The sequence below is a fragment of the Notechis scutatus genome, chromosome 2, assembly GCF_049901735.1.
Source record: "Notechis scutatus isolate UNSWTSFEM ecotype Mainland chromosome 2, rNotScu1.2, whole genome shotgun sequence".
Taxonomy (NCBI): Eukaryota; Metazoa; Chordata; class Lepidosauria; order Squamata; family Elapidae; genus Notechis; species Notechis scutatus.
Genome location: NC_142010.1, coordinates 14,808,931 through 14,836,854, shown reverse-complemented (window position 1 = coordinate 14,836,854; position 27,924 = coordinate 14,808,931). Strand labels below are relative to the sequence as shown.

The window sequence follows — 27,924 nt, the reverse complement described above, 5'->3', positions numbered from 1 at the left end:
TCGATTGTATTTGCAGGTGTAGCAACCATGCCAGCTCCACACCTTGTTTTTTAGTTCCTGTTTTGTTTTTAATTCCCCTTCCTCGTTCAGAATGTCTTTGTTACAATTTTTGCCAAATTTACAACATTTGGTTGCATCAGTGCTTCCATTGTGGAAAACCAAACTGGTATTTGCATATAGTTTTTTGCCTTATACTAAGAGTAGAGTGTTTCTTCCATAGTGCCTTTGAAAATATCTATGTATTTTATTCTTTTCATACCACAAAAAGGCATGCCATCCCAATTGCAGATCATGTCCCCTCAACAGTAGTAGTCTTCTATGTCTTTAGATTTATCCATTCTTTCACCCAAGTTAGTACGGAAGCCTGGTAATAAAGCTCCCAATACAGCAACCCAAACCCACTGTTGTTTTTAGATTCTTACAGCATTTTCCATCTTATTTTTGCTGGGTTTTTTTGTATAACGTATTTCAAGATTATTGTATTTAGCTCATCAAAGTATTTTTTCTCTAATTATATAGGGATCATTTGGAACAAAAAAAGTACCTTCGGCAAGATGTTAATTTCTATGATTGGTAATCTTCCTCTCATTGACAGTTGCAAGGTTTTTCAGTTCTCCAAGTCCAATTTGATCTGTTGTGTTAATCTTTTATAGTTACCTTCTTGAATTGTTGCACATCTTGCTGTTAAGTATATTCCCAAATATTTATCTTGACTACCTGAAGGTCTATATTTTTGTCAATTCATATTTCTGTTTATCTGTAAGGGAAATAAGTTGATTGCTGTACACAGGATATTTTTCTGCCCACTATGGATTCTTTCTTGAGAAGCATTCTGTTTTCACAAAAGCTCCTTCTGCATTCCATACATTTCTATTTCCCTCTGCTGTGGATCCTCTTATGGGAAGTAAGGTGACTTATAAAACTGAAGATCTCCCCACATTCCAGGCATTTATAGGGTTTCTCTTCTGTGTGGAACCTTTTATGGGATGTTAAAGATCTACTGGCAGCGAAGGTCTTTCCACACTCTGTGCACTTATAAGGTTTTTCTCCTGTATGGCTCCTATTATGGAAATTAAGTTCACTGCTTCGGTGGAAGCTCTTCCCACACTCTAGACATTTATAGGGTTTCTCTCCTGTGTGAATCCTTTCATGACAAGAAAGGTAACCCTTGGTAGTGAAGCTCTTTCCACACTCCAGACATGTATAGGGTTTCTCTCCCGTGTGGGCCCGTTTATGGAGGATCAGGTAACTGCTGCTTTTATAGCTCTTTCCACACTCCATGCATGTATAGGGTTTTTCTCCTGTGTGGACCCGTTTATGGGAAGCAAGGGCACAGCTTTGCTTGAAGCCCTTCCCACACTCTAGGCATTTATAGGGTTTTTCTCCTGTGTGGATCCGTTTATGAGAAGTGAGAGAACTCCTTACACTGAAGCTCTTTCCACACTCCATGCATTCATAAGGTTTTTCTCCTGTGTGGATCCGTTTATGGGAAATAAGCTCACCAATACGTCTGAAGCCCCTCCCACAATCTAGGCATTTATAGGGTTTTTCTCCTGTGTGGATCCGTGTATGACAATTGAAAGCATTGCTTCCGCTGAAGCTCTTTCCACACTCCATGCATTTATAGGGTTTTTCTCCTGTATGTATCCTTTTATGGAACATAAGGGAACACGTCGTTCTGAACCTTTCCCCACAATACACACAGTTATAAGGTTTTTCCCCTGAATGGATTGTTCTATGGCACCTCAGGTAATTGCTAGTTGAGAAACTCTTCCCACACTCCATACATTTGAAGGGTTTTTCTCCTGAGTGCATCCGTTTATGAGCAGTAAGAGACTTCTTTACACTGAAGCTCTTTCCACACTCCATGCATTTATAGGGTTTTTCTCCTGTATGGATCCGTTTATGATAATGAAGAGCACTGTTTCCCCCGAAGCTCTTTCCACACTCCATGCATTTATAGGGTTTTTCTCCTGTGTGGATCCGTTTATGAGAAGTGAGAGAAGTCTTTACACTGAAGCTTTTACCACACTCCATGCATTTATAAGGTTTCTCTCCCGTGTGGACCCGTTTATGGAGGATCAGGTAACTGCTGTTCTTGTAGCTCTTTCCACACTCCAGGCATTTGTAGGGTTTTTCTCCTGTGTGCATCCGTTTATGAGAAGTAAGAGACTTCTTTACACTAAAGCTCTTTCCACACTCCATGCATTTATAGGGTTTTTCTCCTGTGTGGATCCGTTTATGAGTAGTGAGCGAAGTCTTTACACTGAAACTTTTACCACACTCCATGCATTTATAAGGTTTCTCTCCCGTGTGGACCCGTTTATGGAGGATCAGGTAACTGCTGTTCTTGTAGCTCTTTCCACACTCCAGGCATTTATAGGGTTTTTCTCCTGTGTGGATCCGTTTATGAGAAGTGAGAGAACTCTTTACACTGAAGCTCTTTCCACACTCCAGGCATTTATAGAGTTTTTCTCCTGTGTGGATCCGTTTATGAGAAGTGAGAGAACTCTTTACATTGAAGCTCTTTTCACACTCCGTGCATTTATAGAGTTTTTCTCCACTATGTATCCTTTTATGGAATATAAGGGAACCATTCACACTGAATCTTTTCCCACAATCCACACATTTATAAGGTTTTTCCCTTGAATGATTCCTTCTATGGTACATCAGGCAAATACTACTTTTGAAGCTCTTCCTGCATTCTATGCATTGGAAGAGTTTTCCTCCAGTATGTATCCTTTTATGGGAAGCAGGGGAATCCTTCCTGCTGAACCTTTTTCCACAATCCACACATTTATGGATCTTTTTATTAGAAGTTAAATTACCTCTTCTCCCAACGCTTTTTCCACACTCCACACTGTTGTAGGGCTTCTCCCTTGCCTGTTTCATTTTATGTGACGTAAGATTATTACTGCTGGAGCTTTTTCCAGTGTTGCCGTGGTTACTAACAACGGGGTTTGCTTTTAATCTTTTTCTACTTTGACATTTCCCTGTATTTTCTTTGGAATCACATTGGGTCAGGAAATGATCCATTTCCACACATTCAAGAATAGATTTTTCTCTCCGATTGTGCTTCTTTTCAGGTTTCCTCCTTCCCCACTTTGTAGATGTCTCCCCAGGAATTTCAGCTTTGATTATTTGCAATGGCACTAAATTTGGCTCTTGGACAATTTCGTTCTTCTGCACATCAAATGCTTGTGGGGGAAGAAAAATAAATTAGAATAATCTAAAACCTCCACTTTGGTGTCCCTATGCATTAATTTATCTACTACTGGACATTATGCGGAGAAAGGAATGAGGGAAATGACAGCATGAATATTAGTTATTCACTTAAAAGACTAGGATGGCTGCTCATCTAACCGGCATTCTTGGCAGTTAAAATTTTAAAGCAAAAACTGGTCTTGACATCAGGACGAAGCATACAAATTGTCTCAACTGTTGACCCACCCAACTAGCATTCAATAAGACAACATATGTCATTGCAACCCAAAGCAAGACAAAATTTGTTGCTGAGTAAGAAAACTGCAACAGGCAAAAACATCCTCTCCCTGATCATCTTCCCAATAACTCTGCAGTAATGACCCAGGGCCCCAGGATGATCACAAGACTGAATGTCAACCCTTCCTGGTTACCACACTGATCTCTTTCTGCTAAATGAAACTGTGCTACTTAGAAGACCGTGAAGGGGGAGTGGAATTAATGTAAGAGGAAAAAAGAAGAGATGAAATCATTTTTAACTAATTATGCATAGAGGAACCCTTACCTAAAGAGGCCACCATCCTAGACGTTTCCAACATGACTTCTTCATGCAGGGCTTTCTGGCTGGGATCAAGGAGCAACCACTCTTCACTGTTGAAATGGATGGCCACGTCTCCAAGGGATACAGGACCCTAAAGAAGGAAGAATCCCTGTGAATATACTCGATAGAATTTGCAAGATCTCCTTCAATCTGCAAATCCTAAAAGACAAATGTCTATGAAGATTCTCAGTCATCCATGGTCATGGTTGTCCCAAAGGTGCTTTTTTCAAGAGTTAATAGGACTTTCTGCTTTTTCTTTGAAGACATTTCGCTTCTCATTCAAGAAGTTTCTTCAACAACCAGAAAGTCTAGCTGCCTCTTGAAAAAAAGCATCTTTGGGACTAAAAGCCAAAGTAAAAATCTTTAATTGGACATTTCCCTAGGTGGACTCAACAGAATAGAATATAATTCTTTATTGACTAAGTTTGATTGGACACACAAGAAATTTGTCTTGGTGCAAATGCTCTGAGTGTACATAAAAGATACATTTGTCAAGAGTCAAGAACATCAGGCACAATACTTAATAATAGTCATAGGGTACAATAAGCAATCGAATCATACTAGGAAACAGTTAATAAAAATTGTAAGGATACAAGCGAAAAAGTTACAGTCATACGGTCATAAGTGGGAGGGGATGGGTGATAAGGAGCGATGAGAAGATTAATAGTAATAGTAATGCAGACTTGGTAAATAGTTGGACAGTGTTGAGGGAATTATTTGTTTAGCAGAGTGATGGCATTTGGGGAAAAACTGTCCTTGTGTCTAATTGTTCGTTGTGCTCTATAGCAGTGATCCCCAACCTTTTTATGCCGCGCCCGGTACCGGCATCAGCTGGGTCCGCCCGGTACCGGCATCAGCTGGCGCCGCCATCCTTTTTGATGAAAAAGTGCTTCCGGTGACCTCACCGGAAGCACTTTTTCATCAAAAGATAAGCGGCGTAAGCGCTCGTGAGCTTTTCTGCAGAAATGGCTTTCTACCCGGAAAGCTCACGATGCTTACGCCGCCATCTTTTTGATGAAAAGTGCTTCGGTGAGCTTTCTACACGGAAAAGCTCACCGGAAGCACTTTTTCATCAAAAAGATGGCGGCGCCAGCAAACCAGCGCCCGGTAGGACTTGTTCCGCTGGACGGTGCACGTCCACGGACCGGTGGTTGGGGACCCCTGCTCTATAGCGTCATTTTGAGGGTAGGAGTTGAAACAGTTTATGTCCAGGATGTGAGGGAACTATAAATATTTTCACAGCCCTCTTTTTGACTTGTGCAGGTTACAGGTTGTCAATTGAAGGCAGGTTGGTAGTGATTGTTTTTTCTGCAGTCCTAATTATGTAACACATTATGTCCCCATAGTAAAGGTCAGGGTTAGGGTTTATCTAACTAACTCTAACCCTGTAATTCATAGTAGCCTCTAAAAACCCGTGGTGGAATCGACTCACCTTGTGAACCCCCAGACCCCGTGGTCATAGGAGGCCAAACCCAGTATGAGGTACAGTGAATCATCAATTCGAGGTGGCATGGGAGACAACTCCAATATTTAATCAAATGGAAAGGCTACTGCTTATCAAAAGCATCTTGGGTAAAGAGTAGGAATGTCCAAGCTGATCGCCTTGTGACGAGGTTCCATGCAGAAAGCCCACCAAACCTGGGGAGGGTTCGCAACCCTAAGTTCTATACCTGCAATAAATTTGTTTTCTTTTTGTGTTGTACAGGTTACCTTCAAGAAGTGAGGGGAGCTGAATGTCAACTAAAAAGATACTCCTTTGGCCTTTTTAGCTGCCAGCAGAAAGGGAGTGGGAAAAACAGTGCATTCCTCAAGTGCCTCTGATAATCGCTTGGGCAGCCCAAAGTTGTCAGCGTACAAGAATATTATTGGAGAGCATGATTGATGACTCTTGGCTATGGATGTGCCCCATTGGAGAATATACATCCAGGGGGCGGTGGGAAGACCAGGGTCAAGGGGGAAATGAATGATGTATTTTAGTGTTGGTTGCATCCCGCTAACGCCAACATTGCCACTTCTAATAAATCTTTTTTTTTTTTTTACTCTGAGAGATGCGGCTAGAGACTTATGGTTTGAATGGGGATGGATCTGTTGGAGCCCTGACACATTATACGATAAAAAGGACAGAATTCACAGTGTACTGTGAATACTTTAATAAAGTAATACTATAACATATAAAGATACTTTAAATGTGGAAGGGGAATTTAAACAAACAAAGAGTTACAGAATTAAGGTATGGATTTATCATGGTGGCCGCATATACAAATAAAATCGACATATGAGAAAGATATTAAGGATTATGGCTTCTATAAAGAGCCTACAATATTTGACCAAATAATGTTAGGAGTAGATGAAAAGTTGATAAAGAAAATATACAATTTCTTGTTAAGTTTAAAAATGGAAGATGAACAATGATAGTGTCATGACCCAGTCGGAATCTGAATCTGAGGAGGAAGACGAAGAACTGACAGGGAGCGGTAGTGTGGCTCCATTGGCTGTGGAGGAAACTGTGGGGAAGGCAGTCAGGCTGGGCAGAGCAGGGCAAAGGTAGAAAAAGGGAGAGGGAGTTCAGATGAAGATCCAGGCCCTCTTCATCGTAGGGCACACAGGGAAGAACGGAGCAGAGAGCAACATGGGGTGCGTGGGAGGAAAGGGTCCTGATTCCCTTCACTAGGCATACCTGGGGAGAGTTTAAAGGAGAGGCAGCTAAGAGCTGCATTTTCAGGAACAAACTTTACTTTATCTTGTATTGACTGTGGTTATCTGCGTTCCTGGCATCCTCCCAACTGGGTTGATTTACTGCCGTGCTATTTCCCTTCTGAAACTCCTTATATTGCCCTGCTGGATTAATTACCTCATCTTGCCTTGATTGGATTTATAATTAAAGATTTCTGTTGACAACGTTTTGGACTTGAATCTCTGCAGTCAAAGGCTGTTCCTGGGAGAGTTTTTCACCAGACCAGAAGATAACCAGGACTTGGGGGCAAACTTTGAAGCTAATAAAGGGATTCCTACTTATTATCTGCCTGTGTTTCCTTTGTGCCACACCCTGGGTCATCACAGATAGTATGGGCAAAAAACTTTGGCTGTACTATAGATCTAGACAAATGGCAAAAACTTTGGGGAAAAAATTGTAAGTTGACAATGGCATCTACATATAAGGAAAAATTATATGAAACCAGCAAGATTAGCAAAGAAGATTAAAAGCATGTCTGACCGATGTTGGAAATGTAACCAGACACTGGGGACGTATTATCATATGTGGTAGACATGTGTATAAGCAAAAAAATATTGGACAAAACTACATACATGTTTGGACTTAAACCAACACATGAGTTTAAGCCAGAAATATTTTTGCTAGGAATAATACCTGAAAAGTATGACAAAGGGAATGTATATTTAATATTACATGTCTTGACACCAGCAAGAAGTGTATTTGCATAGTACTGGAAACATGAGGAAACTCCTATGAATGAATGATATATTATTCCCCATAGCAAGAAGCTGAGATGGTGAAAATGATTATTTTATCCAAATAAAAGAGATTATATTTAATTTTGTCTCTAGCTTGAAATTGCTTCCGGATTTTCTGCGTACAATGAGAAAAAAAAATGAAATTTTGATTCTGTTTTTGTAAACTAAGCAGGCTTATTGTTATAGAAATAATTTGTACATACTGTTTTGTAAAAGCAAAACATTGTGGTTGGAATGTTATTACCTTTGTACCAAAGAGAGTTGGAAGTTGATGCCTCCCCCATTACACTATATCCCCTCTTTCCCCCTTCCTCTCTTCTTATTTTTCCATGGTTTTCTTCTTTGTGTTTTATACTTCAATAAATAAAAAAGTTACATTGAAAAAAACCCACTCATGAACATTCATGAAAACATTAGGAAAGCACTTCCACGCATCAAGATACAGAAAGCAGTTTCTACTTCTCCTGTTTTTATCCCTTTCCCCAATGATAAGAAAACAAGATGATGCTTACAATAAAGTAGATTTAGCTGGACTATTCATCTCCTTTTTTGCTTTAATTTAATCATACAATCACTAAGGAATTCCATAGATCTCCAAATCTTTGTTGAGAGGTGGGCCAGGTTTGACTGACACATTTAAATCTCTAATTTCCTTGTTGTATTTTGCCCAGGAATAGCAGTATCATATGCTGAGTCCCCCAAAGGAAACTAGAGGTCTATTACTGCTCCCCCACATAAGCTGATAATCTCTTCCTTCCTACCTGAGTCAGGAATCCAGGAGCTCTTTCAGCTTCACCAATAGAAGGAGATGATTTCGTGAACAACGGTGACTCCATTTTGTCTACTATAAAGCAGAGAGACAGGATAGAAAGAGGAGAGGGTTCAACTTCATATTTTCTAGCTTGAAGGAACAAATTAAGATTTCTTCCTGTCCTGCCCAGGAAACCTCCATTTTTTGCCTCTTCTACACATTGCCTTTCATAGGCTCCATCATGGGAGCCAAGAATGAAATGAGAAGACCAACCCCACCACATTCTGAAGAACAAACCTCAGTTAAGATTGTTCTCCTAATCTTTTGGAAAAACACATGGAATTTTTTACTCTTGGCTACCAAAGCATTTCCTCAATCACTGTAAATTCTGAGAGTAATTAAGACTGCAGAAAAAAATTACTACTAACCTGCCTTCAAACAAGGACCTGTATACTGCATGAGTCAAAAAGAGGGCTGTGAAAATGTTTACAGACCCCGCATATCATGGACGTAAACTGTTTCAACTCCTACCCTCAAAATGACACTATAGAGCACTACACACAAGAACTAGACAAAAGGACAGTTTTTTCCAGAACGGCATCACTCTGTTAAACAAATAATTCCCTCAACACTGTCAACACTGTTAAACAAATAATTCCCTCAACACTGTCTAACAAAGTCTGCATTATTACTATTAATCTCATCACTCCTTATCATCCATCCTCTCCCACTTGTGACTATTACTGTAACTGTCGCTTGTATCCTTATGATTTATATTGACTGTTTTCTAGTATGATTTGCTTATTGTACCCTATCACTATTATTAAGTGTTGCACCTTATGATTCTTGACAAACGTATCTTTTGTTTTATGTACACTGAGAGCATTTGCACCAAGAGAAATTCCTTGTGTGTCCAATCACACCTGGCCAATAAAGAATTCTCTTTCTTTCTTTCTTTCTTTCTTTCTTTCTTTCTTTCTTTCTTTCTTTCTTTCTTTCTTCTTTCTTTCTTTCTTTCCTTCCTTCCTTCCTTCTTTCTTTTTCTTTTCTTTCTTTCTTTCTATCCCTGGATATTTCACAACCTGAAATATAACTATTAATCTTCTCATCACTCTTTATCATCCATCCCCTCCCACTTGTGACTGTATGACTGTAACTTTGTCACTTGTATCCCTACAATACATATTGCCTGTTTCATAGTATGATTTGATTACTTATTGTACCCTATGACTATTATCAAAGTGGTCCCTAGAAGAGTCGGTTTTCTGTGAAAGGCAAACAATAAGCTTGCTCTGAAGGGAGGGAATTCCTTTCTGTGCCTTAAGTCTTCTAATTTGAAGAGGGAGTCATATCTTTCTTATTAGGTCACATTATACCAAATCCAACGACTAAGACACAAGACGACACAGAGAATTAAGGATAACTAGAATCTTTCTAGAAAATCTTCAACCCAGTGGAACAGTCTCCCCTTACCTAGTGATGTATCCTGAACTTGACTTCTATCCTTGGAGATCCCTCTGAAAGACAGATCAGGAGAAAGATTTGTGCGATCCACCTATTTACTCTCCATCCATGGAAGGACCTCAGAACCTGAAATATAAGCAAAGAAGAGCAGTTTAAGAGGACAGGACAAAAGAGGACCTGGGTGTTATTTTCTGCACACAAAACCCTTGTCTCCATCAGTGACTGATGGCCGAGACCAACGGGAGAATAGCTCCAAGTGAAAAACTCTTTGGAGGGAAGCAAGAACAATTTTGCTAATGAGGTTCCCTAAATATCTACTCGCGTTATTTATCTGCAAAATTCCATCAGGGAGAAATGGAAGAATTCAAGCATGTGAAGATCCCTCCGTATTCCCCAAAAGACGCTTCTCTGACCTGGGGCCCTTCCTACTTCTCTCCTGCCAGATTCAGAAGGGATCTTCCAGTCACTGGCACCGCAGGCCTCCTCTCCAAAGATCCTTGCAAGCCCCGGAACCGGAATCTGAAAGAGATGCGAGTAGGGGATTCCTTTAGGTTTCTTTCTCTCCACCCCCCTGCCCCCTTCTTGGATCTCCCCTATGGACAGCCTAGAGCAGTTTTTGGGAGGATTTCTCGATCCCTCTAAGATTCACAATGTCGGACCCGCCTCCCCCTTGCCCGCCTCCACCAGATTCCCACGGAGCAACTTGTGACCGGACTACAGGCAACATAGTGGAGCATGCGCAATGGCAGTCAGTCGGCAGCCAAGAGATCGCCCCCTGGTGGTCCCTGGGGGTGAAATCGCGGAGGTGGGGGCGGTTTTGGAGCTTATTATGCAGGGCAGTCTCTGCCCGGAGCTGCACCTGCTCTGGAGAGCGAGCTCTGCAAGCGGCATCTGGGAGAAGCCAGCTGGAGATCGTGGGCCTCCCCGGATCCTGGTGCAAAAGGCGACTGGCAGAAATTCACTCGGAGGGGATTCTGTCGGAGCCCATCGATTCTCTCACTCTCCGTCTCTCTCTCTCTTTCTCTTTCTCTGTTTCTCATATACACTCAGAGCGAGAGAAGGAGGGAGGGGGAACAGAAAGACTCAACCATCAAAGCTTAAAACAGACCCGGGGGAAAGTGAAAGCGTTCCCAGGAAGGAAAAGTGATTTTCCCTTGTGGAAGCTGAAGCCACAGGAGACCCAAAGAAGGTCCACGGACCCAAGAAACTCTTGAGCGAATCTCTTTTCTGGCTGCCCCCCAGCAAAGGGAGCAAAGCCAAAGGAGAAGCCCCCACCCCCACAGAGTCCTACGTGGCTTTGGGTAGATTTTCACAGGAAAGAAGCAAACTACGTATGGAATTCCTAACAACTGTGCAATTAAGGACCGTGAGCAAAGTGGGGAGGGGGAAAAGGACAGCCACTCCCCGAGAAGACAGAGACAAACCTTTAAAACATCCCCATCACCTGACGTCCAACTTCCCAGGAGGTCAGGGAAACGGGCTCCACCTGGTAGCCTGGGCTTTCCGTATCTCAGCAGTCGTTGCCACCCTCAGACAAAGCTTCGCTCAGGGCCCACCTGCGTCTCTTTGGGACCCCCTCCCAGTTGAGCACGGAAAGGTTCCCCTCCCCGTTGCGCGGCACACAATCTGCGTAGCCTCTTTCCCCCCCTTCTCCGTTTCTTCTTCAAAAGACTTCTCGGCAGGGATATTCAACCCGGAGACAGATGACTCTTCAGAAGGGAGGCTTCCCATTGGCGCAACCTATTCCTTGGAAGCCAACGCTGAAGTATCCCTGTCAAGCCCCCCCCCCCACCCCCTTCCAATTTCACTTCTCCACTCCTCCATGGGCTCCGCCTGTTGCTGCTGGTGGGGGCAGAGGCAGAACGGGACATGGACCCCCCCAGGTGAGACGTAAGTGATGCGGGAGCGAAGGTGACTCCTCCCCTTTCGTCTTGGCCGCGCTCCTCCCAGTGCGATTCCCTCAGACGGAGAAGCGGGAAAAGGGGTTCCGAGAGGAGTGGGAGGAGCCTATTCTGGCGGGAAGATCGGAGACAACTGAGGCAGTGGCCCCCAACCTTTTTTGTAACATGGCCCGGTACCGGCATCACAAAATGATCCACGGACCGGTACTGGCATCAGCACGCGCGACCAAGGCAAGGCGAGCCGAGCGACCGGCCAGCCAGCCGTCCCCCACTTCTCCCCGCCACCTTCAACTCCTCCTTTGTACCTTCTCGCGGTCGATGGGCTTTTCGGGCTCTTTCTTAATCTCCTCCTGAGTAACGTGAGACTCCACCGCCATCGGGACAGCTCTTCGTTCGAAGGCGCCCCCCCTTCGATGAAACTAAGACGCAAGGATTCCTTCAGCACCCAAACGCCGCTTTCCATCCAACCGACAACCGACAAGCTCACCCGGAAGCACTTTCTCAAGCGCCGTCGAAACAAGATGGCGGCGCCCAAGCAAAGTAGGCGGCCCGGTACAAAATGATCCACTGACCGGTCCCGGTCCGGGGCCCAGTGGTTGGGGACCCCTGGACTGAGGGAAGCGCCGCCATCGAAGAGAGGGTGGGGGCCTTAGGGGTCGTCAAGGACGGACTGGGCTCCTCCTTTCTCTGGGTCAGTCACTGAATTGCGCCTCCTTCTGGTCCCCTCTTCTCCCTCAGGGGCTCTCTCTGCCCCCCAATGCCCCCCTCAGGAGCCCCTCTCTCTTGCTCACTGGTGCGAATCCCCCAGGGGAAGCTTTCAAGTCACCCCATCACTGAGGCGAATGACTTAGAAGATCCCCACACTGGATCCCCTTCAAGCCCTCGGCCTCCACTCGCCCCCAAAGATCCTTCAGAATAATGGTGGTGTTTCTTTCAGGGCTTCATTTTCAAAGAGGAAAGAGTGGATTCGCTGTCTGGACATTAAGGAATATATTGGACTTATTCTATTAACGCATTATTTTTAATGATATTAAATGGGAATTTCAACCTCCTTCAACCTCCCCACTCTGACTCCAAGTGCAAATCCTTAAAGGCCTAGAATACCTTCCAAGTCGTAGAAAGGCAAAAGGTTGAAATTTTCTGGTTCCCCTTTGAGTCCTCTGGTGTAAAGGAAGAAGAGATAGTTTTAATGTTGCATGAATTACCTCCAGGGATATAAAAGTACATAATTATGAAAATTCTAATAAAAAAGCCAGAATTTTATAATCGAGGAATGTTCCCACATTTTAATTGTTCGCTTCTTTCATAGATAAATCTAGCTTGTTAATGCTTTTCTCATTCCATGGTTTTCAAGGCATCATTGTGCAATGTGAGACCGAGTCAGATGTCAACGCATTCCACCCCTTTCTAACACTTTCTAACATTTTATTCCACTCTCCCCCCTCCCACATAAGTTCTACATATTCATCTTTCATTTAGCTTTTTTATTCAACGTATATTATGTAGGGCATCATTTACATTTCGCAAGGTGTTTCCAATAATTTATTAACTTTTCAAATTGAGAAAGGGTTAAAAAATCAGGAAATATATTTTTTAAAAAACTAGTATTAAGATAAAAAGAACAAAGTCACAATCATGTTAATAACAGTTTTTTCCAAAATTAAACCAATGCTACAAACCCTAACAAATGTGAAGTCTGATTGATATTTCTAATCAGCTTGATATCACAAAATGAAATAGAGGCGCTAAAGCAGGGGTGGGCAAACTACGGCCCGCGGGCCACATCCGGCCCGTTGGTCTGTCCAATGTGGCCCGCCCTGAAAAAAAATTGCTGCCATTGGTCTGTCCAATGCGGCCCGCCCCTGAAAAAAAATAGCTGGGCGTGGCGTAATTGCCCTGTGCCGCGTGGCCCCCAAAGCTGCAAAACAGTGCGGAGCGATCTAGGGGTAGGAAAGAAAAGAAATTTGCAAAGGCCTCGGCTGGGAGTTCGAATCACCTTCGAGTGCGACCTCTCCGAAGGTGAGTCCCCACTGATCCCCCTTTTTTTCCGGGGCTTCCAGGCTTAAACTTTGCAAAGGCAAGGCTTGCAGGCTGGAGCGTCTTCCCGCCGAGGAGCGGGAAGGATTCCACCTGGTGGGCGGGGCGGGCTGCTTGGAGCCACCTAAAGCTAGGCCGCTGCTGGTGGAGCTTTGCCCTGCCTTGGTGCCCGCTTCCTGGCTCGGCGGTCCTGCTCGGGCGGCACTTTAAAAGCCTGCTCCCAGCACCCGAGCAACTTCCCAGCAACTTTCGGCTTCGCTTTAACTCGCGGGCACTCATGCCTGGCCCCGAGCCACGCGGCAGAAGGGAAGCCGGGCGGGCGGGCAGGCTGCTTGGAGGAGGCTCCGGGCTTCCCTCCGCCAGGCGCGAGCGCCCGCGAGTTAAAACGAAGCCGAAAGTTGCTGGGAAGTTGCTCCGTTTTCCAGGGCTTTGCAAAGGTAAAGTTTGCAGGCTGGAGCGTCTTCCTGCCGAGGAGCGGAAGGGTTCCGCCCGGTGGGCGGGCGGGCTGCTTAAACTTTGCTCGGGTGGCACTTTAAAGCCTGCTCCCAGCACCCGAGCAACTTCCCAGCAACTCGGCTTCGTTTTAACTCGCGGGCGCGCGCCTGGCCCCGAGCCGTGCCGCGGAGGGAAGCCCGGCGGGCGGGCGGGCTGCTTGGAGGAGGTGACCCGGCGGCGCTCCGGGCTTCCCTCCGCCGTGCGGCTCGGGGCCAGGTGCGAGCGCCCGCGAGTTAAAACGGCCGAAGTTGCTGGGAAGTTGCCGTTTTCGGGCTTTCCAAAGGCAAAGGTTGCAGGCTGGAGAGTCTTCCCGCCAAGGAGCGGGAAGGGTTCCACCCGGCGGGCGGGCGGGCTGCTTGGAGCGGGCTGCCGTGCGGCTCAGGGCGAGGCGAGGCGCCCGCGAGCTAAAAGCCGAAAGTTGCTGGGAAGTTGGTCGGTTTTCCAGGGCTTTGCAAAGGCAAAGTTTGCAGGCTGGAGCGCCTTCCGCCGAGGAGCGGGAAGGTTCCGCCCGATGGGCGGGCGGGCTGCTTGGAGCGGGCTGCCGTGGCGGCTCGAGGCGAGGCGCGAGCGCCCACGAGTTAAAACGGCCGAAAGTTGCTGGGAAGTTGCTCGGGTGCTGGGAGCAGGCTTTAAAGTGCCGCCCGAGCAAAGTTTAAGCAGCCCGCCCGCCCACCGGGCGGAACCCTTCCGCTCCTCGGCAGGAAGATGCTCCAGCCTGCAAACTTTGCCTTTGCAAAGCCCTGGAAAACGGAGCAACTTCCTAGCAACTTTCGGCTTCGCTTAACTCGCGGGCGCTCACGCCTGGCGGAGGGAAGCCGGAGCCTCCTCCAAGCAGCCTGCCCGCCCGCCCACCGGGCTTCCCTTCCGCGCGCGGCTCGGGCCAGGCGTGAGCGCCTGCGAGTTAAAGGAAGCTGAAAGTTGCTGGGAAGTTGCTCGGATTTCCGGGCTTCCAGGCTTAAACTTTGCTCGGGCAGCACTTTAAAAGCCTGCTCCCAGCACCCGAGCAACTTCCCAGCAAGTTTCGGCTTCCTTTTAACTCGCTGGGCGCTTGCGCCTGGCCCCGAGCCACGCAGCAGAGGGAAGCCCGGTGGGTGGGCAAGCTGCTTGGAGGAGGCGACCCGGCGGTGCTCTGGCAGCAGCAAGAGGCAGTTTCGCCCGGGCTCCGCTCAGGTGTCTGGCTAGGGCTGTCAGGAGTTGCTACCGCCGGCGCAGCTCCGCGCAGCTCCAGTCCCACATTGCCTTGGGAAGGAAAAGGCAAAACCAGGAGCCGCTGAGCCTGAGGCTCCGGCTCAGCGGCTCCTGCTCCCGTTGCAAAGCACCGCCGCGGCTCTTCCTTTTGCCTTTCCTTCCCGAGGCAATGCGGGAGTGGAGCGCTGCTGAGCCGCGCCGGCGGTAGCAACTCCTGACTCAGAGGGCCTCCAAGGGAGGGGAGCCTCCGAGGGGAGGGGAAGGAGGAGAAGAGGGGGCGATTCCCAAAAATCTTGTGCTGACCCGGCCCGTCTGTTAAATTTTAAAAGTCAATGCGGCCCCGAGCCAAAAAGTTTGCCCACCCCTGCGCTAAAGTGACATTTGAAAATCTTGAGAAATAGAAAATACGGAACTAATTAATCTGACAAACTGAACAATGAATATTTTCAATCAAGCAATATTTCTTTTTTTAAAATATAGCTCATATGGTACACTGTTGGATCAATAAAACCATTTTTAAAGTCCCTTTCAGTTGGGAGAATACAACAGAACGGAGCAGTAAGAGACCTTGGAAGTCTTCTAGATTAGTCCCCTGCTGAAGCAAGAGACCCAGCCTATACCATTTCAGACAAGTGATTGTCCTGGCTCTTCTTAAAAACCTTCCAGTCATGAAGCGCCCATGATTTCTGAAGAGAAGGTGTTTCACTGGTTAATTGTTCTCACTGTTTGGAAGTTTCTCCTTCATTCCAGGTTGCTTCTCTCCTTGATGAGTTTCCATCCATTTTTTTTTCCTAACTTGCCCTCTGGTGCTTTGGAAATTAAATCAACCCCCTCCTCTTTGTTGCAGCCCCTCAAATATTGGAATGTTGCTATCATGTCTTCCCAAGTCCTTCATTTCACTAGCTCAGATAAACAAAGTTGGAAGGGACTGCGTATGTCATCTAGTCAACATCCCCCCCCCAAGTAGGAGACCCTACATCAGGGGTGGGCAAACTACGGCCCGCGGGCCACATCCGGCCCATTGGTCTTTTTAATCCAGCCCGCCGAAGATTTAAGATTTGATGTGAATGATTGAACGATTGCATTCATTTGATTTTGACTTGTAATGACAGGCATTTCGACACCAGGTGCCGCATTAGGCGCAGTTACGTGATTTTGCGGAGATTTTGCAGTTTTTTATATGTATAAAAAACTTGTGCTGACCCGGCCCGTCTGTCAAATTTTAAAAGTCAATGAGGGCCCCGAGCCAAAAAGTTTGCCCACCCCTGCCCTACATCATTTCTGACAGGTGGCAGTCCAGTCTGTTCTTGAAAGCTTCCAGTGATGAAGCTCCCACAACTTCTGAAGGCAAGCTGTTCCATTGGTTAATTGCTCTCATTGTCAGAAACTTTCTTCCTATTTCTAGATTGACATCTAGGTTGACTAGTCATACCCAAATGCTTCATATGTTTTAGTCCCCAGGTCTTTGATCACCTTAGTTGTTCTTCTCCAAATTTTTTCCAAAGTCTCAACACCATTTTTGTAATGTGGTGCATTACAAAAAAAAATTAACTAACTAAAAATTAGTTGCAGTATTCCAGGCGTGGACTTACTAAAGCTTTATAAAGTGGTACTAATACTTCACGAGATTTTGATTCTATGCCTCTGCCTGTACATACAAATATTTGGGAGAGATTTTCACTTGCAACCAAACTTGTGCACATACAGTATATGAGAGAGAAAAAAGCTTAAATACCTTGCTATAGGCTTAAAGAAGGCCAATATTTTCAACATAAAATGAATATACACACATACATTTTCTCTTGCTTTGCTTGCATAAACCAGGTCTTCACAAAGCCTGGAGACTGATCCCAGACTCACTTCAGATGTTGATTCTGCCTAAATAAAACAGCTTGTGACCAAGCCTAGGTTGTGAGGTTTTGGAGCAGTGAGAGGGGCAATAACTGAATAGGTAATACCTCTGGAATTAAAAAATATATATCCTGGGTGTTTCCCAAAACCCATACATGTATTCAGTTGCTCCTATGGCGATACTATGAAAGAAGGAAGCCTGTTCACCACATTTTTCCACAGATGTTATTCTTTTTATACTCCATATCTTTAGATCAGGGGTGTCAAACTCAATTTGATTGAGGGCCAGATCAGCATTTTGGTTGTCTTCCAAGGGCTGTGATGGGAGGGAGGCCTCGACCAACTGGGTGTGGCCAGGGCCATGGCCGGCTTGGCGCAGCTCCCTTGGGTGGTGCCTGTGTGGGCTGGGCATGGTTGAGGAAGGAATCCAGGGTGGGGCGGTGGGCAGGAGGCTTGTCCCACAGGGTGAGGTGAAGTGAGGCAGGGGGTGGGGCAGCTACAGCTGGAAACCTATTGACTACCATATGCTTGCCCCCCTTTGAATGGGGGGGTGGAAGTTTCTGGCTGTAGACACGTACCAGCCCTCAGTTGGAAAATGTTGCGGCTCTGGGCCCGCTGTCATCACTGGGCTGGGTGTCGAACTGGCAAGCGGAGGTGGAGGGGGGGAGGAATGTAATGCGGACCACTGGATGTACTAACTCTGTCCCACTGTCTGTTTTGGCTTGTGGTTGGAGATCAGATTGTCACTGGTCATATTATCTTCGCCTGTGCGCACCGGACCACAGCGGCTCACAGCATTGGCAAGATGGGGTCTGCTGCACGAGAGGGGTGCTTTGTACCAGGTCCAGTAGGAAGCTGGGGAGGAAGTGGCGTTTCCACGTCCACAACCAGACCCAACATGCGGTGCCCAGCTGGGCTTCCCAAATCATAGCGGGTGGTGGGGTAGGAAGCAGTGCCTGTCCCAAGGCTGGATGAACTGGGCACCGGTTTTGGCAGCGCCCTGTTGACTCGGCCACTCACATGGAGGGAAGTTCCACTACCCCTGAAGCGTCATGCCGTTTCCCTGGCACCACAGCTGAGCTGCGCCTTCCGGGAACGCCAGCCGAGTGGGGAATTTGTCTGCAACTCTCAGCTTGGAACAGAGATGCAGCAGTGGGGCTGCAAGACAGAAGGCTGACTTCAGTCCAGGGAAGGAACCACAGCCTTGGGGGGGCTCCATCTGAAGGAGCTGTGTCAGTCGGCCAACGCCCCGAAAGTGCTCTGCAACTGCTGCCTCACAGGGCAGGGTACGGCTCATCTCTCCCCACCAAGCAGTCCCAGTGAAGGAGGCAACTCCACCGCCACTCGGCAGACCCACCCAGCCCAAAGGAGCCAGCTAGAAAGGCCGAGTAGAGGTGGTATATCACACCAAGGCCCAGCAGGCAAAAAACAGCCACCGTGAGTGGGGAAAGGCAGATCCCCATTGGCAACCAGACCCAGCAGAGATGGGGCCACAGGCATGCGATCCCGGCTATGCTTGGGCAGCCATGGTGCTGATGGGGATCCAGCTTTCACCGCTTCTGGTGGCTGCCTTTTGTCTGCTGGGAATGAGCATGCTATGCCACCTCTACTCAGCCTTTCTAGCTGGCCACTTGCCTCCTTTTGACTGTGCCGGCCTGGTGCTCCAGGAAGTGACAACAGTGGCCTAATAATAAGTGACCTCTGTGAGCTGCTGGCAGCCTCTGATGCCAGGATACGAGACAGGAACATGCTTCCCTCAAGACCATTGAGGGGGCAGAGTTGATGACCAGAAGCGACCTATTACCCCATGCCCTCCTCACCTTGTCTTGGCCTGCGGACATGGCAATAGCCGGAGGAAGAGGCACAGGGGAGAGGCACATGGTCCAGCCTTCTGGATATGCTGGGTAGCCACTGTCCCAGCCATATGGAATGGAACAGGCAAACTCAGTGGTGCGCATCATTTGCCTCTCCCCACAATTCTGCCTGCTGCCGGTGCTGATACTGCCATGCCTTTTTCTTGGAGGACCAGCTTCAGAATCTTTCTACGAAACACCTTCCCCCCTGTGCAAACACACACCTGAAAAGCCAGTTAAGTGCGGCCGCCATGGAAATAATAAGGGGCCAGTCCGTGTGTTTTGGCCCTGCCCATCCCATCCTGGCGAATGTCTTTGAGGGAAGACGTCTCTGGGCACACGCGCATATACCCTGCCTACGCCATCCCGTCAGGCACGCGTGTGCACAGGAAGCAGCAGGTGCATATATGCACATAGCCTACCCCATCCTGGTGTCCACCCAACTCCTCTGCTGCACACGCACACCTGCTGGGATGGCATGGGCCAGGCCTGTGTGCGTGTCAGCTCACTGCATCCTATACATATGTGCACCTGCCGGGATGTGATGGGCTGGACCAAAGCGACGCAACCCAGCGCCTTACCATTTGCAGGACAGCCCCAACAGGCTTTGAGTTTGACACCCCTGATTTAGATGGTTTCATATCACAGTGGAACCTTTTACACAAATTAAGGGCACTTCAATCCCTCCCGTGCTGTATGTAGCCCTGATGTGGGTCATATTAATAAGGGAAATAAGTTTTTTTTTTAAATATACATTTTTCTTTAACATACATAAGTTCTTAGTAAACAGTGTATTGTCTGGGTCAATTTACTTGTACATAATAATAATAAAAATATTATTCATTTATAATTCCTAGTAATAAACTTCCAACTTCTAATTTCTACCTCTATTGTCTAACCATTGGTAAAACAAATCCCATGTTAAAAACTATTGTGTCTTCTTTATCCTTTATCTTTAATGTTAACCTATCTATTTCTGCACAATCTAGTATTTTTATAATTATATTTTCATCTGTAGGAGTTTTCTCATTCTTCCAGTGTGCAAATACAATTCTCACTCCTGTAAAGGCATGTAGTATTAAATATATGTTCCCTTTGTCATATATTTCTGGTATTTTCTAACAAAAATATTTCTGGTTTTGAATCTATATGTTGCTTTAACATTTTCTCCAACCATGTGTTTATTTTTGTCCAATTTTTGGGGGGGCCTTTGGGCATGTCCACCACATATGGTAATAAAGAGCCCAGTATCTGATTACATTTCCAACATTTGGCGGACATGTTTTAAACATCTTTGCCAGCATTGCCAGTGGCAAATGCCACCTGTAGAACATTTTATACAGGTTTTCCTTTAGGTAGTTGCCATTGTCAATTTATAATTTTTATCCCAAACTTTTTGCCATCTATATAATTCTATGGTATATCCAAAGTTTTTGCCCATACTATCATTGTTTCTTTCACTTGTTCATCTTCCATTTTAAGTCTTAATAGAAAGCTTTACTCTCGATTGTATTTGCAGGTGTGGCAAACATGCCAGGCATGTTTTTAGTTCCTGTTTTGTTTTTAGTTCCCCTTTCTCATTCAGAATGTCTTTGTTTTTTCCAATTTTACATTTGGATACATCAGTGCTTCCATTGTGGAAAGCCAAACACCCTAAGAAAAAGAAAGAAATTGTAAAATTGAAGACAGAAGTGGTTAAGTGGCAATTTTAAACAGGAAGTCAAAATTAGTGTTTTTTATTGCTGGATTGTTTATGTACGCTTTTTTACTTTGAAACTGGACTGGGTTTGTATTTTTTTTCTCTTTTTCCTTTTTCTCTTTTGTCTTTATAATACTTTATGTTAGAGATTCCTTTTTAGTTTTTTCTCCTTTTTTTAATTTACCTTTTACTATTTAAAATACTTTTAACACTTTTGTTTTGGAAAAGGAGGGGGGAAGTGTAAGTAGAGGAAAATTTGTAACACTGCCACCCAGAGGCTTGGAAACATTGTTTTTCTTTCACTTTCTAAGACCAGACAAAGCTGAGAAAGAACTGGGGCTTTTCTTCAAGGACTTTGAGCCGGTTTGATAAGATAGAGGGAAGAGCATAGGAGAGTGTTATTATAGGTGCTCTTCTGGGTTTCTATCAGTGGCTGGTGTCTGGTGTTGAAAGAAAGTTTGGAATTTACAGAAAGATTACAAGACCCTAAAGAAGAGAGTTATAAATTGTTTGGAACTTAACAAAAAGTCTTGGATATTATACAGGTGCAGTGTGTTTTTTATTTCCTTTTTTTTTTTTTTTTGATAGAAAGCTGTTTTTTTCTTTCTCTGACAGGTACTGATGAAAAGGTGATTAAAAAACTATATGGATACTTATTAGCGGTTAACCTAGAAGAACAGCAAGTTAAAGAAACAATGATTGCTTGGGGGAAAAATTTTGGATATGGGATTGACTTAGAGAAATGGCAAAAATTGTGGTCTCAAAATTATAAAATGGCAACGTCAATAGCATATAAAGAAAACTTGTATAAGATGTTTTACAGGTGGCACTTACCCCAACAAGAATAGCAAGAATGTTCAAGAACAAATCTGAAAAATGTTGGAAATGTCATCAGATACCTGGCTCATATTACTATTATGTGGTGGATGTGCACAGATGCTAAAAGATATTGGACTAAAATCCACACTTGGAAAAAAATGACAAAAAACACATACCGGTACTTGAAACCAGAGATATTTTTATTGGGAATTTTACCTGAAATATACAGTAGGGAATTGAAGTATTTGATTGTAAATGTATTAACAGCGGCTAGGACTGTATTTGCTAAAAATTGGAAAAATTAGAAAATATCAACGCTGGAGGAAATTAAGAAAATAATGGAATGTGCTGAAATGAGTAAATTGACATTTGAAATTAGAGAAGAAGAAGATAAACAATTCTATAAGATTTGGGATTTATCAATGGTTAGAAAATAAAATATGGTAATGAAATATGTAGAATTTTACAATATAAGGAGAATAGAACTATATAGAATCTATAAAGATGTATTATTATAATAATGGGATGGATTTAGGATAATATGAATTGTTATAAATCAATTTAAAAATATGGAACATCTCACATAACATGAATGAATAATAGTATAATCTAATGATTAACAATGATAATGTATTTAGAAATATTTGACTGATAATGAGAATATATACAAGTAATTGTGAGGACTATGGAGAGCATACACAAAACAATTTGTAACCAACCGACACACTGTATGTACATAATTGGAAGATGGCTTGATGTTTTTATGTTGTGTGTTTGCGTATGTTTGTCTAAAAATAAAATTTTGTTTTTTTAAAAAAAATACATCAGCAAGCTACTTGGCTCTACTCAAGGTAAGGTTTGCTCTCGGCCTTGTGTTCCCACACAGCCTGCATTAATTGCTTTGGGGGGAGTGCTTGTAGGGGGGGGGGGACATTTCTCTGCAGACCACCAAAATTTTCTCATGGACCACCAGTGGTCCCCGGCCCACTGGTTGGCAACCACCGGTCCATAGGATATTTTTCTGCACACAGTGGATTCTTTTTTAAGAAGCATTCTGTTTTCACAAAAGCTCCTTCTGCATTCCATACATTTCTCTTTCCCTCCGCTGTGGATCCTCTTATGGGAAGTAAGGTGACTTTGAAATCTGAAGCTCTTCCCACATTCCAGCAATTATGGAACATCTGTTAATTAGGGCATCTGTCGGAACCCTGAGCACTCTCTCCTGCATGGGTCCTTTTATGCTTAGTCAGAGACCTACTGGCAGCAAAGGTCTTTCCACACTCTGTGCACTTATAAGGCTTTTCTCCTGTATGGATACTGTTATGAGAAATAAGTCGTCTCCTTTCGCTGAAACTCTTCCCACACTCTATACATTTATGAGGTTTCTCTCCTGTGTGGATCCTTTCATGACAAGTAAGAGAAGTCTTGTTAGTGAAGTTCTTTCCACACTCCAGGCATGTATAGGGTTTCTCTCCCGTGTGGAGCCGTTTATGGAGGATCAGGTAATTGCTGTTTTTGTAGCTCTTTCCACACTCCATGCATTTATAGGGTTTTTCTCCTGTGTGGACCCGTTTATGGCAAACAAGGGCACCACTTTGGCTGAAGCTCTTTCCACACTCTAGGCATTTATAGGGTTTTTCTCCTGTGTGGACCCGTCTATGGAAAGTAAGTTGAATGCGTTGCCTAAAGTTCTTCCCACATTCTATGCATTTAAAGGGTTTTTCTCCTGTGTGGACCCGATTATGAATAATAAGGTCACCACTCTGCCTGAAGTTCTTCCCACATTCTATGCATTTATAGGGTTTCTCTCCTCTATGGATCCTTTCATGAGAATTAAGAGAAGTCTTGTTAGTGAAGCTCTTTCCACACTCCAGGCATCTATAGGGTTTCTCTCCCGAGTGTAACCTTTTATGGAGGATCAGGTAACTGCTGTTTTTGTAGCTCTTTCCACACTCCAGGCATTTATAGGGTTTTTCTCCTGTGTGGATCCTTTTATGACAAGTAAGAGCACAACTTACAGTGAAGCTCTTTCCACACTCCATGCATTTATAGGGTTTTTCTCCTGTGTGGATCCGTTTATGACAAATAAGCGCACTGCTTCCCCTGAAGCTCTTTCCACACTCCATACATTTATACGGTTTTTCTCCTGTGTGGATCCGTTTATGAGAAGTAAGAGCACTCTTTACACTGAAGCTCTTTCCACAATCCACACATTTATAAGGGTTTTCCCTTGAATGGATCCTTCTATGGCACATCAAGACACGACTACTTTTGAAGCTCTTCCCACATTTTATGCATTTGTAGGGTTTTTCTCCAGTATGTATCCTTTTATGGGAAGTAAGGGAATTCTTCCTGCTGAACCTTTGTCCACAATCCACACATTTATGGATCTTTTTATTAGAAGTTAAATTACCTCTTCTCCCAACACTTTTTCCACACTCCACATTGTTGTAGGGCTTCTCCCTTACCTGTTTCATTTTATGTGATGTAAGATTATTACTGCTGGAGCTTTTTCCAGTGTTGCCGTGGTTACTAACAACGGGGTTTGCTTTTAATCTTTTTCTACTTTGACATTTCCCCGTATTTTCTTTGGAATTACGTTGGGTCAGGAAACGATCCATTTCCACACATTCAAGAATAGATTTTTCTCTCCGATTGTGCTTCTTTTCAGGTTTCCTCCTTCCCCACTTCTTCGTAGATGTCTCCCCAGGAATTTCAGTTTTGATTATTTGCAATGGCACTAAATTTGGCTCTTGGACAATTTCGTTCTTCTGCACATCAAATGCTTGTGGGGGGAAGAAAAATAAATTAGAATAATCTACATCCTCCACTTTGGTGTGCCTATGCTTAGATTTATCTACTACTGGACATAGGCGGAGAAAGCAAAAAGGGAAATGACAGCATGGATATTAGTTATTAACTTAAAAAACTATCATGACTGCTCATCTAACCCTTATTCTTGGCAGTTAAAAATTTAAAGCCAAAACAAGTCTTGACATCAGGATGTGGCATACAAGTTGTCTCAACTATGACCCACCCAACTTGCATTCAATAAGACAACATATGTCACAGCAACCCAAAGCAAGACAAAATTTGTTGCTGAGTAGGAAAATTGCAACAGGCAAAAACATCCTCTCCCTGATCATCTTCCCAATAACTCTGCAGTAATGACCCAGGGCCCCAGGATGACCACAAGACTGAATGTCAACCCTTCTTAGTCACCACACTGATCTCTTTCTTAGAAATGAAACTGTGCTACTTAGAAAACCATGAAAGGGGAGTGGAATTAATGTAAGAGGAAAAAAGAAGAGATGAAATCATTTTTAACAAGTTATGCACAGAGGAACCCTTACCTAAAGAGGCCACCATCCTAGACATTTCCAACATGACTTCTTGATACAGGGCTTTCTGGCTGGGATCAAGCAGCAACCACTCTTCACTGCTGAAATGGATGGCTACCTCCCCAAAGGACACAGGACCCTAAAGAAGGAAGAATCCCTGTGAGAAGACTCGACAGAATTTGCAAGATCTCCTTCAATATGAAAATCCTAAAAGCAGAAATGTCTATGCAGATTCACAGTCATCCATTGTCACTGTTGTCCTAAAGGTGCTTTTAACTGGACTTTCTGCTTTTTCTTTGAAGATGAGTTTCGCTTCTCATCCAAAAAGTTTCTTCAACAACCAGAAAGTCCAGTTGCCTCTTGAAAAAAAAAAGCACCTTTGAGACTAAAAGCCAAAGTAAAAATCCTTGATTGGACATTTCCTTAGAGGGACTCAACACATTATATGATCAAAAGGGCAGAATTCACAGCCTACTGCTGACAGCCAATTAGGGCATGTTTTATCATCTTGACTGACTCTGCTGACCTTCAATATCATCAACCTGCTTTGATCAAGTGGCCTAGCGTCCCTTAGACACACCATCTACCAGTGGCCCCGACATTTCATGATGTTTGCAAGAGATTCTGTGGGATTTCTGTCTGACATAGTAACCAAATGGGATTCGTTTTTTTTTAAAGGGTCAGCCCTGCAGAAAACAATGGGCAAAAAACTTTGGCAATACTATAGATTTAGACAAATGGCAAAAGCTTTGGGAAAGAAGTTGTAAATTGACAGTGGCATCTACATATAAGGAAAAATTATACAAAATGTTTTATAGGTGGTATCTACCATCAGCAAGATTAGCAAAGAAGATTAAAAGCATGTCCGCCCGATGTTGGAAATGTTACCATACACAGGGGATGTATAATCATATGTAGTGGACATGTGTAAAAGTAAAGAAATATTGGACAAAACTACATACATGTTTGGACTTAAACCAACACATGATTTTAAGCCAGAAATATTTTTGCTAGGAATAATACCTGAAAAGTATGACAAAGGGAACCTATATTTAATATTAAATGTCTTGAATTAGCAAGAATTGTATTTGCACAATACTGGAAACATGAGGAAACTCCTATGAATGAATATTATTCCTCACAGCAAGAAGTTGAAATGAAAATGATTCTTTTATCCAAATAAGAGATTATATTTAATTTTGTCTCTAGCTTGAAATGGCTTCCTACTGTTCCCCCGATATAAGGTGCAAATATCTTCCTTCCTACCTGGGTCGGGAATCGTGCAGCTCTTTCAGCTTCACCAATAGGAGGAGATGATTCAGTAAACAATGCTGACTCCATTTTGTCCGCTGGGAAGGAGAGAGACGGGGTGGAAACAGGACAGGGTTTAACTTCATCTTTTCTAGCTTGAAGGCACAAATTAAGATTTCTTCCTGTCCTGTCCAGGAAACCTCCATTTTTGCCTCTTCTACACATTGCCTTTCATAGGCTCCATCATGGGAGCCAAGAATAAAAGGGGAAGGCCAAACCCACCACACGCTGAAGAACAAACCTCAGTTAGATCGTTCTCCTAACCTAACAACACATGGAAGTATATACTCTTGGCAACCACAGCATTTCCTCAATCGTTGTATATTCTCCCACCCCCACTCTCTGCAGTTTGAAACCAGAGAAATTAGTGATATTCTAGCAATCCAGGAAACATGCCTGCAAGGACAGGTGGTGTTGGAAATGGCCCAGCAGGGATCTGTGTGGGAATTTAGTCAAAACTATCTCTTAAGGTAGGCCAGAAATAAAGAAAAATCTTTCAGGTTGGAGGAAGAGGCAGAATGCATCAAGGTATTCCCTCCTAGAGTAGGTTTTCTGTGAAAGGCAAACAATAAGCTTGCTCTGAAGGGAGGGAATTCCTTTGTGCATCTTAAGTCTTCTAATTTGAAGAGGGAGTCATATCTTTCTTTTGGGGGTCACCTTCTATTTAATCCAGTGACTAAGACAAGAGAAGACACAGAGAATTAAGGATAGCTAGAATCTTTCTAGAAAACCTCCAACCCAGTGGAACAGTGTCCCCTTACCTAGTGAAGTATTCTGATCTTGATTTTTATCCTTGGAGATCCCTCTGAAAAACAGATCAGGAGAAAGATTTGTGCAATCCACCCAATTACCCTCCATCCATGAAGGGACCTCAGACCCTGAAATATAAGCAAAGAAGAGTAGTTAAGAGGACAGTGTTGAGTAATTTCCCGTTAGGAGAATGAGCGCATACAGGGAGACGTATTTGAGAGTAGTGTTTGAATAATACACATACAACACACAGATATACTGTACAGTAAATGTAGGTTTTTACTTCCAGAAACGTTAAGCAAAGTCCAAAATAAGCAGTCCAAAAGTCATTCACAGCTAAATCAGTTTTTCAATCCAGGGATAATCGAAATATCAAATCCCAGTGTCAAAAACAGTTCAGTATCAGACTTACATCAAATCCAGTAATATCAGTCAATTAGGAAAAATGGAGGAAGGGCAATACTTTCCAACAGAAGCAAACAGAGACACACAAACAGACTCAGACACACTCTCTTCTGAGACTTAAGACTAAGACAAACCAGGTTTCTGGTTCCATCTTATGGCCGTTTGACAAAACCACACCTAATTACACTTTTGCATTTTCTTAAAGATACAGTTTTAAAATGTTTATCCTGGTTTATATATTTCTAACCCAAATAGCTGTTAGGTGACTCATATTCCTAACAGGCAGGACAAAAGAGGACCTGGGTGTTATTTTCTGCACACAAAACCCTTGTCTCCATCGGTGACTGATGGCCGAGACCAACGGGAGAATAGCTTCCAAGTGAGAAACTCTTTGGAGGGAAGCAAGAACAATTTTGCTAATGAGGTTCCCTAAATATCTACTCGCGTTATTTATCTGCAAAATTCCATCAGGGAGAAATGGAAGAATCCAAGCATGTGAAGATCCCTCCGTATTCCCCAAAAGACGCTTCTCTGACCTGGGGCCCTTCCTGCTTCTCTCCTGCCAGATTCAGAAGGGATCTTCCAGCTACTGGCACCGCTGGCTCTGCTGCCTCCCCAAAGATCCTCGCAGCCCCGGAACCGGAATCTGAAAGAGATGTGAGCAGGTGGTTCCTTTAAGCTTACTTCTCTCCTCTTCCCTGCCCCATTCTTGGATCTCCCCCATGCACAGTCAAGAGTAACTATACGGCGGATTTCTCGGACCCTCCAAGGTTCAGAATCTCCTTC

At 44.2% G+C, this 27,924-nt stretch overlaps 2 protein-coding genes across 7 annotated transcripts; both read right to left on the bottom strand.

Moving 5' to 3' along the window:
* On the bottom strand, positions 1 to 27,706 carry LOC148131816 (uncharacterized). 4 transcript variants are annotated; one of them, XM_087953436.1, is made up of 6 exons: positions 16,904 to 17,252; positions 9,902 to 10,007; positions 9,498 to 9,614; positions 8,035 to 8,117; positions 3,767 to 3,893; positions 1 to 3,197 (listed from the first exon to the last, which is right to left on the bottom strand). In XM_087953436.1, the coding sequence occupies exons 4-6, from the start codon at positions 8,107 to 8,109 to the stop codon at positions 871 to 873; spliced, it is 2,529 nt and encodes an 842-aa protein (XP_087809562.1). In that variant the 5' UTR covers positions 8,110 to 8,117; positions 9,498 to 9,614; positions 9,902 to 10,007; positions 16,904 to 17,252; the 3' UTR covers positions 1 to 870. The 4 variants fall into 4 exon arrangements, with proteins under 4 accessions (XP_087809562.1, XP_087809560.1, XP_087809561.1 ...); XM_087953434.1 differs by lacking the exons at positions 9,902 to 10,007; positions 16,904 to 17,252 and adding an exon at positions 27,675 to 27,706; XM_087953435.1 differs by lacking the exon at positions 16,904 to 17,252 and having other exon boundaries at positions 9,902 to 10,243.
* Positions 21,514 to 27,924, bottom strand: LOC148131815 (uncharacterized). 3 transcript variants are annotated; one of them, XR_015747139.1, is made up of 6 exons: positions 27,823 to 27,924; positions 26,745 to 26,861; positions 25,939 to 26,021; positions 24,685 to 24,811; positions 22,264 to 24,116; positions 21,514 to 22,230 (listed from the first exon to the last, which is right to left on the bottom strand). XR_015747139.1 is itself a non-coding variant. In XM_087953509.1 (5 exons), exons 1-5 carry the CDS (start codon positions 27,860 to 27,862, stop codon positions 22,516 to 22,518), a joined length of 1,968 nt encoding a protein of 655 aa, XP_087809635.1. In that variant the 5' UTR covers positions 27,863 to 27,924; the 3' UTR covers positions 21,514 to 22,515. The 3 variants fall into 3 exon arrangements, 2 of the variants coding, with proteins under 2 accessions (XP_087809635.1, XP_087809636.1); XM_087953509.1 differs by having other exon boundaries at positions 21,514 to 24,116; XM_087953510.1 differs by lacking the exon at positions 27,823 to 27,924 and adding an exon at positions 27,675 to 27,688 and having other exon boundaries at positions 21,514 to 24,116.